Source organism: Leptosomus discolor, chromosome 1 (genome assembly GCF_034619465.1).
Source record: "Leptosomus discolor isolate bLepDis1 chromosome 1, bLepDis1.hap2, whole genome shotgun sequence".
Lineage (NCBI taxonomy): Eukaryota > Metazoa > Chordata > Aves > Leptosomiformes > Leptosomidae > Leptosomus > Leptosomus discolor.
Window position 1 is genome coordinate 136,129,894 of NC_141391.1, and position 14,543 is coordinate 136,144,436.

General features: G+C 46.4%; 1 protein-coding gene across 1 annotated transcript; it reads left to right on the forward strand.

Moving 5' to 3' along the window:
• The first annotated feature begins 12,839 nt into the window (after window positions 1-12,839).
• Window positions 12,840-14,315, forward strand: LOC104339701 (potassium voltage-gated channel subfamily A member 1). The gene has a single exon (XM_009957911.1). It carries the CDS (start codon window positions 12,840-12,842, stop codon window positions 14,313-14,315), a length of 1,476 nt encoding a protein of 491 aa, XP_009956213.1.
• Window positions 14,316-14,543: the final 228 nt, after the last annotated feature.

A 14,543-nucleotide genomic window follows, 5' to 3' on the forward strand; every position in this document is an offset into this window, starting at 1 on the left:
CACTTGGATGTCCTTTAAATCCTCAAAGCAAGGATTAAGTAGGACTTAAGAGGAACATATGACTTGTGCTTGTCCTCAATACAGCGGTGACTTTCATATTATGCGAAGAAACAGCTCCTTTGATTGTTCTGTATTTACTTGGTGTTAATGTCACTGGATGTCTTTGGTGTTCCCCTGGCTAGCGTAAAAGAGCAGCCTGGTCTGCTCACACAGTGCTTTGGCAAAGCAGGATTCCACACTCGAGTGGGCCCTCCAGCCACTGCTGTAATAATACCTAACGGTATTCTGATTACTTTAATGCTCCAAGTTATAATTCACAGATTCTTCATCTTGCTGCCTAAATAAGTAGAGTCCTTTGTCCTTTGTGGGCTAGTTGGCAAAGTGCATCTTTGCACAAGTGAATTTGATTTCTGTTCCCTATTGCCATATACCGCTTCGTCTTTAATGAGGATTCTCCTTTATCTCCTTCAGTTGATTGTTTCCTCTGATTTTGCAGTAGAAGGGTCAAAGTTCTGCTCCATGCACTGATTTTCCAGCTGGTAGCAACCTGATGAGATATGCATAGTCACTAGTGTGTGTTAGAAGGGTGACCTTTTTTAAATAATGTTAACTCTAAAAAATTTACAGCTGTGGATAATCTGAAACTACACACAATTTGTGATAAATTTAATAAATGGCAATGACCAATTAAAGAAAGATTTGTTTTATGTTGAAATACTTTATTTTTATACATTTACTTTTTTTTCCATACCATTCACCATCTTCAGTTGCTGTATTCAATGCATTTTCAATGTCCGCTTTTTTCCCTACAAGATACCCATAGACCTAGTGTTACAGATAAAGATGTCATCCAATATCACATCTTAGTGATTATATTTCTTTTTTTAATTAATCAAACAAAATGTCATAATTACTTTTCCACTGCTTCACTGTTGTATAATAATGGTCTCACAGAAATACGCACAGTGATATAGTACAGGCCTAGGTTTCCTTTTCATAAGGAAACCAGAAATTTGTCCATAGATATGTAAGCGGTAGTTTGTGAATTCTGTAAAATTATAAACAAATAGGTAAAACCCCCCATATTCATCCACAGTGGAAAAAGAGATGGATTTGCCATGTATATAACTTGCCAAGACACAGGAGGCCTGGGTGGTGGGTATTATCTGTTCTTGCAGCTAGGTTGAGTACCTTTCATTTCACCCAGTCCATGGAAGGCTCCATAGGCAAGGTGTTGGCTTGTGAGGACAGCGGCAAGCACAAGGTTTATGTTTTTAAGCTGTATTGATGAGGGTAAGGGAAATCAAAGATTATGACTCCACGGCAGGCTCTGAATCCAAACAAAAGCAGTGAGTGGGTTGAGCACGGAACGAGGATTTTGCCTTCCCAAAAAGCATGCCTGCTAGTTCAATTACTGGTTCACCTTCAGGTTTCAGGAGGACATCTAGTATCCTTCTATGAGTGGGTTTGCTGGCTCCTGTCTACCCAGGATTATATTGCTGCAGTCCCATGCTGGGCAACTTGCTTTGGCCAGCAGATTACCTGTTCTAAAGTACCTCTTGGAGGGTAGGAAAAAGATACTTGGTAGGATTGAGTAAGAACAGAGGTTCAATATTCTGACTCAGATTTGGAGAATCCTAGTGTGTGTCTTCGCCTTTTATAACACACTGTTATTAGTAGAATATTTTAAAGTAGCTGCTGGCAAGTCATTTTGCACTGTGCTGTTATGTTTGCCTTACAACATACATCTTTCCATACTTACTGCTATCTGTACCTCGTTGAAAGGCTTTTCCTTGTCCTGCATTAGCAACGTGTTTCTCTGCTGCATAGTACAATAAGATCATTAGCCTGGGATCAATCCTTAGACACTCTTAAAGTCAGAAAATACTGCTGTACAGTGTTGAATACTAACTCATGGACTATTGCTTTGAGGCAATGGGACAAGACAGGAGGTAATGCAGATGAATGTCCTTTCTCTTTTTCTACATAATGCACAAGGATTTGAAATGTAGGACATAATGGGACAAAGTTTTAGAAACTCAAAAGGTGAGAATTTGTAAATAAATCAGTAAGTTGTCATGCAGGGAGGGAAAGATTTATCTGAAGTGTAATTGCCCTACTGCAATGTGCTCAATAAGCTCTCAGTGGCATTTTAAACATCATGAGATTTGCTTTTGAGACTTCAAGGGAAAATAAATCATAAAAAGAGGTTCTCAGAGCTCAAGTGTTAGGATCTAGCAAAACACTTAAGAGATACACCCAACAGAAAGTAGACCATTTCCTTCTGCCATAGACAGCACAGAAGAGGGGAGGCTCCAGTCCTGCAGAAAAGGAATATGTCACAAACCTCTAGAGTCCAAAATAGACCCTGGCGCAGATGTAAGTAGGACAAGACAGAAAAAAGCAAAATTGAGAAGCTAGAACAATAGCAGTGCCCAAGGCATAGAAAAGATTGGATACTGATGGACTGATAGTCTCTCAGGGGTGCCTAGCTGCCTTCATTTTGGGTAAGACTTAGAATTACTTTGAAGCACTTACGATCACCTGAGGACAAGGCTTCAAAGCATCTGGGTCTTTCACTTTAATACACACTAGCTGCCAGTATATTTGTTTATTCAAGTTCCTTCTTTTTATATAAATAATTGCTTCTGCTTCACTTCAGCTGTCTCTCCAGTATACAACAGCCATTCTGGCCAAGCTGGTCAGTAAGCACTTCAAAAAGAAACCATCCTATTCCTGAAAGACGACGTACAACTGCAACTTTAAACTGAGGCTATAAGGTAAGTATACATTTGAAACACACCCTGCTAAGCATTTTTGCCTTTCCTGCATGCTGATGATAATGCAAAAGGAACCCCTGCTGCCAAAGCAGCTCTGCAAAGCAACGTGCACTGGAAGGTTTCATCACAGAAGGACAACAGCAGCAGACAGCATTTAAAATCCCGTGCCATACACACACTATTCAAATCCTGTGCCACACACTATCTGCTCAGCATTTTCTGCCCTTGTGTAGTTCTTTCAAGCTTTTTGTAGACTTAGAGCTGAGGCTGCAGATCCTGTGTCTCTCCAAGAGAGAGAGAGCCCCTTATTCCATGGCTTTTCATTTCCCCCAGACCTTTCAAGTTATTCCCCATTTCTTGTTTGTGCTGCTGTGCTGCACAAGAAGCTTGGTGCCCATGTCTTCTGTGAGGTCCTGCACTTGCTTGGTCTTTGCTCAGGTTGCATCAGGTCGTTTCTCCCACCTCTGCAGCTATCTTCAGTTTTCCTTTACCACTGTCCTGTCACTGTAGTTATTACCTACGATCCCTGCCAGATTGCAGCTGCTTTCCTTTTGCTGTTACCTATGCTGCTGCTCATTGTCTGTCTTCATATCTACTCCACTCTGAACAAGAGCCACAAATGACTGGCTTTTCTTCCTTTTATTTCTGTGATTGTCTTGTTTAGTGTAACTGGTTCTAAAGCCTGGCTGATGGACTGCAACCCACCCCCCTCCACACCTTCTTCAGTCAATGCAGTCTTCACTTCCCAGCTAGTCTTAGGGAAAAGCATTGCTATGGCCCAGCTTTGGCAGGTAAGGATCTCTTTCCGACTGTCTTGTTTTTGCTATCAGTCCCTCCACTGTTTATGCTGCCAACTTTGTTTGCTCTCACTCTTTTTCATTCTTGATACCCATGGCAAGACATCTGGTGCTCAAATCTCTCCTCTTAAGTGCTGAATCTCATAAATTCTGCTGCAGTATCCTATGAGTCATGTCAGGGCAGAGTGTGTTAGACATGTCATACTGTGGAAAGGCGCCACTTGACTCCTGATCAGTTTTTGCCAGAGCTTCCTCCAGAGTTACCTCTCAGAAAGCAGACTGTCCATCTCCTGTCCTTAAAAATGACCATTTGCAAAGGTGTCATGGAGTGGCAGAAAGATCATAACTGCTCAGTATACCCTGCAGATGCGTCATGCTGGGTCGTATATGCTCTGCGATGCACATTGGTGCTTGGCCAATGGAAATAGTCTGGCTCAAATAAAGGACCCTCTATCCCTAGGTATGAAGTTATTCATTTCCTGATGTCAGCTCTTATATCTGCAGGGATTACTGCTTGTCCTGCTTTAAATAAAATCCCTTCTTGCACATGTGCGCACATACACACAAACAACACTCAATCCTTTGCCTAGTAACAAGATGAGCGATGCCTGTGGTCCTTCCTTCCCGTACAGCCACATAGTCTGTGTATGAACTGTTTTAATGTCTTTATTATCCCACCCATACAGCTTTCAGGAGCACTCAACACTTCCTCAGTATGCTTTCTTTTTGCTGGAGCTCATGCTGCATTTTTATGTCACACCCCAGGGTGACACAATGGGATTGTTGCACCCTCTACACAGGGGCAGCGGCTCCTTGTTTATCTGACTCCATCACAGGTTGTGTCAGGGCTCCACCAGTAAGTGCTCAAGGTGCTGACTTTGCAGCAGTGTGGCTCCAAGCTTTCTGTGGCTTTATCTGTTCCAGGGGTTTATAGCAATCTGGGACTTGTTCCCTGCATTAGATTGCCTTTACCCCATCACATGGGGCTCTGACTCCTGCCAAGTGGTGTCTCTCCGTGTTAACTGCTTAGATGATCCTTGTGTCCTGAGAGGTGGAAGGATAAACAAGAAGAATCTAGTAGTTTATCTTCTCTATGAACCCCTAGAAATCCTTCACCATTTTCTGAGGTAAAATCAGAAGCGTTCAAAAGTTCACAGATGTTCAGGTCACTGTTCTCTGCAAGCTTCAGCTTATCTGCATTCAGACTACTATGCTGTTCTCAGCACCTCCTTGGGGCCAGTCACAGTCTGGAATCAGTGAATCAGAATCTTCTTCAACATTTCCAGTTACAGTAGAAAGTGTCATCAGCCATTACCTTTGTGCCTGGGAGTCCTTCTACTGTGCGTTTCAGTTTCTGCTGGGAACACTGTAATCACAATCATCTTCCCAGCCTCACATTCTGTCAGGTGTGATAAAGGTGGTCATGAATCCAGTTCAAGATTTTGTCCTAACTCATAAGAAACATTGAATACTTTTGAATTTGATACATCAAATTGAGCCTTCTATTACTGCTAAAGACTAGTGACTTCTCTCCAATCCTGTACACACTGGTTTGTCATCAGTGGAGATTCTCTTTTTATGCAGATGCCTGTTGTTCTTTTTCCACTGCCACTGATTTATTCTCTGCTCCTTTCTCAGTAGGTTCTTGACATCTCTCCTTTACAGATTTTTCCTTCAGCAACACTGAGAATGCCAACAGATTTTCATGTTTTGGTAGCTTGAATGTCAGGTTCGTAGTCAGCTTTTGAGGTAGGCGTCAGTCTCCTTAGACTATAAGGCAACACTTTTTTGGAAGGCTAAATGGGGTCCATGGGGACTTCTTCCTCTGCTCTCTCAGACTGAAGATATTCTGGTGGTGTACAATGCTTACGACATTGCTTGCTTAGCGACGGATGGACTTTTACAGTGTCCTTTATCATAAGACCAAGTGATAACATGCCATATTTCACGGCCACTTACCGAGAGCTTGTATCTGTCCACTGGCCTCAAAATAGCCTCAACTGTAAATCATTGCTGTAAATTTTAAGTCCCATTACTGCAGTCTAATGTTGCTGTTAATGAGTATTCCTGGGGATCTACTGAAGGTGATCTTGCAGTCCAGCTAGGACTAAAGTTGTCTGTGATTCAGTAGGATAGCTGTAATTATGGCTATGGTAAGACTGCTAGATTATTTGAGCACTGTGGATACCCTGAAATGCCTTGATTTACTAACCACACATTATTTTCTCAGAAGACTCAACTAAATGATGATGCTTGTGTGCATCACCACTCTGTCTTCAGCCTCAAGCTTGGGGTTTCATAACAAGACTTGTTGAGCCGTAAGGATCACCACTTTCTGATTCTTTCCTGGGCAGTTCAAATAGAAATGTCATATGAGGGGGGCTTTCTTTAGATACATGTCAGCTTTGTTGAAGCATCTTTCCTGTAAGCTGGAATTGTCCTGCAAACGATCTCACACAGGAGAAACTTCAGTGTTCCCAGAGTTGACTTCTTGGTTGTGTATTACAATGACCCCTTTCCAGAACTGCTCTTTGTTTTTTCAGGAACGTACTTGCTCTGGTGTTGATCTGTCCTCCTTAGGCGTTCCCCTTCTCTGACAGCAGCACTTCATGTGATGCTTGCCCCTAGTGACACGGGGCAAGTTCACTTCCTGGTCTCTACACCCCATGGCCAGCAGCATTTATGAAAAAAATTCTTGCTCCAGTGCTTGTGTAAGGTCTTATATTAAGTAATACACTCATGGGAAGTCAAAAGTGCGTACTGTTAAGACAGAAGTCATATGTATTAAATATGTGTGCTCAGGTAATAATACAAAGAGGAAGCTGTTGCTAAGTCATGCAGGACTTCTTCTCCAAGTGCTGTTCCTGATGTGCAAAATGGGAAACAGAAATTATTTTTAAAGACTTGGTGCACAGGTCTCAAAAAAATATGCTTTCTTCCTTTCACAGGCCAGACCAGCCTGCTTGAACAAGGACTTCTCTCAATAGCAACCAGTCAATTGGACAAAACTCTGGGAAAGAAAATATAGGACTAGGAAAAGAGGTCAGAGGAGGAAGTGATATTAAGACCATGAAAATATTGTTGCTAAGCATTTTTAATTACACTTCATGTAGGAGAGTGTTCCTCCTGTGGGTACATGCCCACAAGCATTTGGTATTTTCTTAGTATAGCTTGGGCACTGTGGGGTGGACTAGCACTTTGCCCTTCCATTTTGTCTGATTATACAGCTGCTTTGGAGGACGGAAAAAGCATGCTCAAACATTTCCTAATACAGTGCATTTTCTGTTCTCCCCTGCCTAGCCAACCTTCCACTGCCACACTCTGCCCATATCCAGTCCAATCCTGTGGGATATAAAGCAGCAAGGCGGCAGCATCTTTTCTTTCCAGGCTGGTCCTAGAACTGTCATGTGAGTGAGGGCAGTTTCTGCTTCCTTCTTCACAGGGATGCAATCCCAAGCTTTCACCTTCCCTCTGTATAGCAACAGGGCTGGATCTAGTCATTGTCTCTTTTGGTCACAGAGGGACCATATTTAAGGCTTTAAAAAGGGGCAGGAAAAACAATAAAATTATATGACAAGAGGGAACAAAAGTCATTGTCATCTCCCATCAGCTTTCAGTATGCTTTGAAGCATGAGATTTGATTGCCCCAGTCATAACAACGCCTAATAATACTGCAGGCTAGTAACAAGGCTCATAAATCAGTATTAAAAGATAAAAACCTTTTAAAAGATCCTTTGTTCCCCTCAAGGAATAAAACCCAACTGTCAACACCACAAGCTCACCTTTGGTACTATCTGTTGATTCTTTCCATGACATAGATCATTACGAGTGATAAAGGCTCTGCAAGACAAATTTAGGCCAAAACATCTCTCTTCATGCATAGCATCCCGTGTCTCCAAGGCCATTAAATAATGTCTGTGGTGACACCTGCACAACTCATTTGTGGGTTTATGCAGCTCTAAATGGAGCTATGATGTTACTAGGTTGTTTTCCAGGCTTCAATGAGTTTGGGCTACAATGTCTATGAAGATCCATAAGGTTCAAACAACCAGGACATCGCTTGCCACTCTGGATTTTGCAACGGTTTCTATCATGCGAACTATTTCTTCATGTATAGGAAATTTAGCATGCTGAGTCACTCATGACACCTACATGAATGATGTCATGCTGGGAAATCCACTATGCTTCCGCATGCATTGATTTCAATCAGTAGTTTCCAGGTTCCTTGGTGACAGTGTTTAAAGCCTATTTCATCCTGTAAAACCAATGGCTAGTTTTCAATCCATCTTCAAATTCAGTCATTCAATACAATTTTTCTTTAATCCCTACAATACATACGATCCTTATAATAAGAGTTCTAATCAACAACTCAATTCTCTCTCTCTAAAACAAAAAAAATCTGTTATTTCTCTGTTCTTTCTGTTCTTATTCTGTTCTTTTGTTTGCCAGACTGAAACAATTTCTCTACAAGGCAAGACTTTGAACTTGCAGAAATAATTCTGCTTTTGCTGTGCTGACCTATCTTTGACACAAGGAGTCTATCAGTTCTGCTTGCCTATGAAAAGTTATGTCAGCAGTCATCAAAGATGGCAGCAAAGCTCCTCAACCTGTGCAACTCAGAACGCCTGCTGCTTCCCCATCTGCTTGTGCTCATCCACACTACCATGCCAGGCTGGATGCATTTTCCATGGGGGAGCTCAAGTGGAAGTGTTTTTCATAGCGAACAGCTATTAGAGAGGGATAAGGCCATTTGCATTGTACACAAGACCTACCATTACACAAAGCTGGGCTGTTGATTGTTGGCAATTTGTAGTTTCCCCCTATGAAAACTTTTGTTTCTGAACAGAACTTCTCAGTTTGATTTTGGGGGGGGATTTCCAGTTCAACTGCTGGTGGCCATTTTCTGTAATACAGAACGTACAAAATAGCAGCAGCCTGACTTCAAATTTGGCAGCAAGTTGGAGTTTCCTTCCATTCCTCAACATTTAATTCAAGCTACTTAGCACTGTAACGTGCAACATATGACCTCTTTGCAAGCCCTAGTTTTACTGCTCATTAGTCTAAGATTTTCAGTGACCCTATGGCTTATAGTCCACTTTTCTTAGAAAGATACCTACCTTCCAGCACGATTGCTTGCCAGTAATGTTATTTAGACAGGAATAAGAAATCACAGCGTTCAAAGCTGTTCAAAATGAGGACAGTGGCAGCAATATCCCAGTTTGTCCTTTCGCTACTCTGTAATGTAAAAAAAAAAGGGTGCTATTATTATTATTTTTTTTTCTGCTACTGGTGTACCTACAACATCTAATGAGGATTTGGGTTCTGCCGTGCTAAGATAGCCCTCAGGAACAAACAGCCTAAGCAGTTGTGACAGGCAAAGGAAGCACTTTTAGTCCTGTTTTTCAGATTTTAAAAGGAGAATGTACAGACTTGCCTGCAATTCTGCAGGAAACCAAGGGCAGAACAGCACCTTGAACTCAGGCCTCTGACTGTCAGACCTGTGTTTTCATCACACTCCTGAGTGTCCGTATTTGTCTTTGAACTAGTACAGGGGGATATAATACTGCACCAGAGGCTGGTGAGTGCTAGCTCACAGAGCTATTTCTGCAAAGCAGTTCCAAGTGCACTGAATGCAGAGCTCTCCGAATACTTTGCAGTCAGCTCTGTGCAGCATGTCATCCAGGCGTGGAATTCACTGCCATAAGAGGATGTTGAGTCAAAGGCTGTAGCTGAGTTTCTTGAAGGGTTGAAAACCAGCCTGGTTAGTTTAGGCAATAGGACTTTTTTTTTTTTGGGGGGGAGAGTGTTAGTTTGGATAGGTTCTAGGGCTGCTGGGTCCAAGGCTGGGTGCTGACGCTGAGCTGCTAAACTGTCAGACAGAAAATTAGTGATTGTGATTTTCACTAGAAGAAGACTCTCGGTTTTTATTTAGTGTTTTGATTGTTTTGCCCACGGGTGGCAGAAAGAAACTATTCTCTTACTCAGAACTTCTCACAAAACTTTCAGCATATGTAATGCTCACTGGAAAAAAAAAAAAAAAAGCGCCTGTAACAGGCTAGACAGGAAATCTGTTTCTTTTTCTTTGCACTTTTGTTTCCACCAGGGATGGTGAATGCAGCATGCATAGTAGCTGTGATTACAGCACAGCTAGAGGATTTTAGAATGGTTTCTACTACAGCAATAAAACCCAAACCACACCACCATCAGAAAAAACCCACCCCAAAACAACAAAACATGGGGATAAATAAGGGGAAGGGAAGAAGAGGCAGAAACCCTCTGTGAGGTCAGGTGGTTAAGTATTTTTGGACTGCCAAGGTGGTGATCTTAAGTGAAGATAATGTATTATGCAGTGGAAAGCTAACGAGACTAGGTCTGTTAAACATGGACTTGGTGTTACTTAGCTCTGGAGTGTTTCAAATTACACAGGCCCAGGTTGTATTTGATCACCTCTCCCGCTTTGACAAAGTGAGCAGCGGGCTTTTATATAATGTACATGATCATATACTGTAGGGAACAATCCTGCACTGGCAGTGGAGTGAAACTGATGACATAATGGGTCTTCTCCATCTCCAAGTTATGTGATTCATCAATTAAATGAATTCAGTGGGATAAAGCAGCATGAAAGGGCAATTTCCCTGTAATCCACTGTTTGACGATTAACTCTTCCCTCCCAGTTTCAGCCACTCCGCTCGGGATCCAGCCTCCACCACTATGCCCAGTAGGCTCTGGCTGCGCAGCCCTGTCCGCTACCGAGTGAGCGCAGGGCGGGCCGGGGGCCGGGACCGGAGTCGGCAGCAGCACCAGGACCCCGGGCCAAGCCATTCCGGGCCGGGCCGGCCCCGCACCACGGGGGGCTCCGGCCACTGCAGGTGCAGCCGCCGCCCGCCGCGGCTGCGGCTTCACGCTCCGTGCGGGATGTGTAAAGCCCCTGCACCACCCCGCCTGCCTCCTCTGCGGGTGCCGCGCTGGGCCTCCGGGCAGCGCCGAGCCCGGGAACCGGGGTGGGGGGGGGTGGGGGGAGGGTGTCGGGCGGGGAAAAGCGACCACCCACTCCCCTGCTGCCCCTCTGCGGGGCAAGGGTGGGCGCTCCGCGCACCTGCCCGGGCCGCTTGTGCACACCCCCCCCCCCCCCCCCCGTCCCCTTTCCCCGCCGGCTCTCCGCAAGCCCGGCTGCGGGTTGGGGCGGCGCGGCGTCCCGCAGCGGGCGCCCGGGGCCGGCGGGCCGGGGCCGCCGCCTGCATTGCGTCGGGGGCGCGGCGCGCAGCTTGTGCCGCGGCGGCGGGGGCCGCGCTGGCGGCGGCGGGGGCGGCCGGCCCAGGGGGGGCAGCGTGCCTCCCCCTCCTCCCTCCGGTCGCGGCGTCCCCCCCGCCTTCCCGCTCCCCGAGCTGCACCAAACAGCTCTCAGGTTTCTGCTGATACTGCAGCGTCAAGAAATGGCTCGAGTTTGCTCCTTGCTCTTATGCATTCAGCAGCCCTCCCGCTCCTGCCACACGCGTCCAGCTCCTGCCTCCTGCTGCTGCTGCTGCTGCTGCCGCCGCTGCCGGGACGAGCCAAGACCGACTCCAGGGATGCGGCTGCAGGACTGCGGCTCTCTTACATCTCCCCAGCCGCCGGTGCCCGGCGCCCGGCTCCTTTTCCAGCTATCTTAAGGGAAGAGAGCAGGAGAGCCAGCAGCTATCTAGGACTTCTTGATTTTATTTACTAACTCAAGCTTTTTGAAAAAGGTACTTTGCACTCTTTTCCACCCCCACCCCCCCCACACCCCCCCACTGCGGTTCTCGGCAGAAACTAATTAAACCCACTCGCCCTTGGTGCAGCCTAAGACAGTGTATGAATATTTCAGTGTTTCGCAGGCAGCCCTGTAAAGCGATCGCTGTATTATTAAGAGGGGCGCAAGAGGAGGAGGAGGGTTGAGTTTGCCGCTGCGGTTTTTGTTTTGGTTTGTTTTTTTTGGATGCTGCTGCAAGGCGACTTGACGCATTCCGGCACTGGCTCCTACTCCTAACCAGCGCATCTCACTCGGAGCAGGTAAGGAAAAGCCCCTTCTACTCCCCGTGCTGTTGGACTCTATTTTGGACAGTTGGGTCTGGGATGTCGAGTTCCCTCTCCTTGTCTCTCTCAGTTGTGTTTAGCTGCTGCAAATCAAGAGAGGAGATGCTTTGCTTCCCCTCCCCTAATCCCCCCAATCGGTGTGATGAAGTTGTCGGTGCTCAGCTAAGTCTCCACGGGCTGGGAAGTGGGGAGTGTAGTGGTCAGGAGAATTATCGCGGGAGCTGAGCCCGCTGAAGTTGCCTGGGAAGCCCTCCCGATGTGCTCAGGGCATCGCAGGGTCCACATCGGCCCCTTCCTGCCTTGGAGGCCCCGGTGTGTGTCGGGGGATGTGTGGGAATGTGTAGGGCTCCGCATGTGCTGCCGTAGCGGGCAGAGCAGGATGTTCTTGCTGGTGTGGAAGCCAATCCATTGCACCTGAGCGTGTGTGTGTGGTGGGGCTTGGGGGCTGGTTTATTATGTTTCTCTCCTCCCTGGCAGCCTCCATCCTGCAAGTGAGCTTTATGCCTTCAAAAGCAGAGTACCTCCATCCTCCCTCCCCAGTGCACAAGAGAAAAGGACCGGGGCAATGTGGGGGAGCAGGTGATGGAAATTTGCTGAGTTGGCATTGCAAGGACTCGCCTCCCAGCTGCCCCGTGATTTATTTATTTATTATTTATTATTTGTGTGTATGTGTGTGTGTGTGTGTGTGTGTGTGTGCGTGGTAACTTCGTGACAGCAGCCACAGCGATGGTCGAGTCGGCGAGAAAAGTGGACGGATCGAGTTAAAGGCAAAAGGAGACGGCTGGGGAGGGGACCCCAGCCTGGGGGTGCACTCCATAGACCTTCAGCCTCCCGGCTTGGAGGACAGGACCCCTCACCTTACCTGCCCTCTTCCCCCCCTAAAGGTACTTCTTCCCTCTTTCTTCACCTTCCCATCATCCCTGATGCCTCTCCCTTCATCCCACCTCTCCTTTCCCCTTTTGGATATTTCCGTCCTTTAGGCTCCTCATCTGTCCCATCCTCAAGCTCTCCATCCCAACTCATCATCCCTCCCTGCAGACTGTAACCTTCCACCCCCCCACCCCCACCCCTCCCCCCCCCCTCCGCACCCCTAGCCCTCCACTGGACTGCCCTGGGACTCTCTGCTCTCCTCCATCCTCCTACACCCTCTCAAGTCCCTCTCCCTCGCTTCTCCTCCCCTGCCCCTAAGTCCCCCTTCCCGTGTGCCACCATGACCGTGATGGCTGGAGAGAACATGGATGAGACTTCCGCGCTACCTGGCCATCCCCAGGATAGCTACCAGCCTGCTGCCCACGATGACCATGAGTGCTGTGAGCGCGTAGTGATAAACATTGCTGGACTACGCTTTGAGACGCAGTTGAAGACCTTAGCCCAGTTCCCCAACACTCTGCTGGGCAACCCCAAGAAGCGCATGCGGTATTTTGACCCCTTGCGCAATGAGTACTTCTTTGACCGGAACCGGCCCAGCTTTGATGCCATCCTCTACTACTATCAGTCTGGGGGGCGGCTTCGCCGGCCGGTCAATGTGCCCTTGGACATGTTCTCTGAGGAGATCAAATTTTATGAACTGGGTGAGGAGGCCATGGAGAAGTTCCGGGAAGATGAAGGATTCATCAAAGATGAGGAAAGACCCTTGCCGGAGGGGGAGTACCAGCGCCAAGTATGGCTCCTCTTCGAATACCCAGAGAGCTCTGGGCCTGCAAGGGTCATTGCAATAGTCTCTGTCATGGTGATCCTCATCTCCATCGTGATCTTCTGCCTAGAGACATTACCTGAGCTGAAGGAGGACAAGGAGTATACAGTGCATCGCACTGACAACACCACCCAGGTCTACAAATCAAACATCTTCACAGATCCCTTCTTTGTTGTTGAGACCCTGTGCATCATCTGGTTCTCCTTTGAGCTGGTGGTGCGCTTCTTTGCTTGCCCCAGCAAGACTGAATTTTTCAAGAATATTATGAACTTCATTGACATTGTGGCCATTATCCCTTACTTCATCACTCTGGGCACCGAGATGGCCGAGCGGGAGGGGACTCAGAAAGGAGAGCAGGCCACCTCCTTGGCCATCCTGAGAGTCATCAGACTGGTAAGAGTCTTTCGAATCTTCAAACTCTCCCGGCACTCTAAGGGCCTCCAGATTTTGGGACAGACCCTCAAAGCAAGTATGAGAGAGCTAGGTTTACTAATCTTCTTCCTCTTCATTGGGGTGATCTTGTTCTCTAGTGCGGTATATTTTGCTGAGGCTGAAGAACCTGAGTCTCATTTCACAAGTATCCCTGATGCTTTCTGGTGGGCGGTGGTATCCATGACCACTGTGGGCTATGGTGACATGTACCCTGTGACAATTGGAGGCAAAATCGTAGGCTCCTTGTGTGCCATCGCTGGTGTGCTGACAATTGCCCTGCCTGTACCTGTCATCGTGTCCAACTTCAACTACTTCTACCACCGAGAAACAGAAGGGGAAGAACAGGCTCAGTTACTTCACGTTAGCTCCCCTAATTTAGCATCTGACAGTGATCTCAGTCGCCGCAGCTCCTCCACAATCAGCAAATCTGAGTACATGGAAATCGAAGAGGATATGAATAATAGCATAGACAATTTTAGAGAGGCTAATCTCAGAACTGGCAACTGCACTGTAGCCAACCAAAACTGCGTTAATAAAAGCAAGCTGCTGACTGATGTGTAAATAAAAAAACCAAAATCCCCACTCACAGCTTGAAGACTTTAGTGACACAGTCACACTTTGTAGATGCTTTACTGATAGTCTTTGAATGCTTTATTTACCTCGTAAATGCATTGTTGCATTGCGAAATTTTGCTCAGCGATAAAGAAGCTTCCAGGATCCATGAAAGATAAGATTTTGTTTATTTTTAAAAAGCATTTTCCACCTGGTAAATGATAACCATTTGAACTA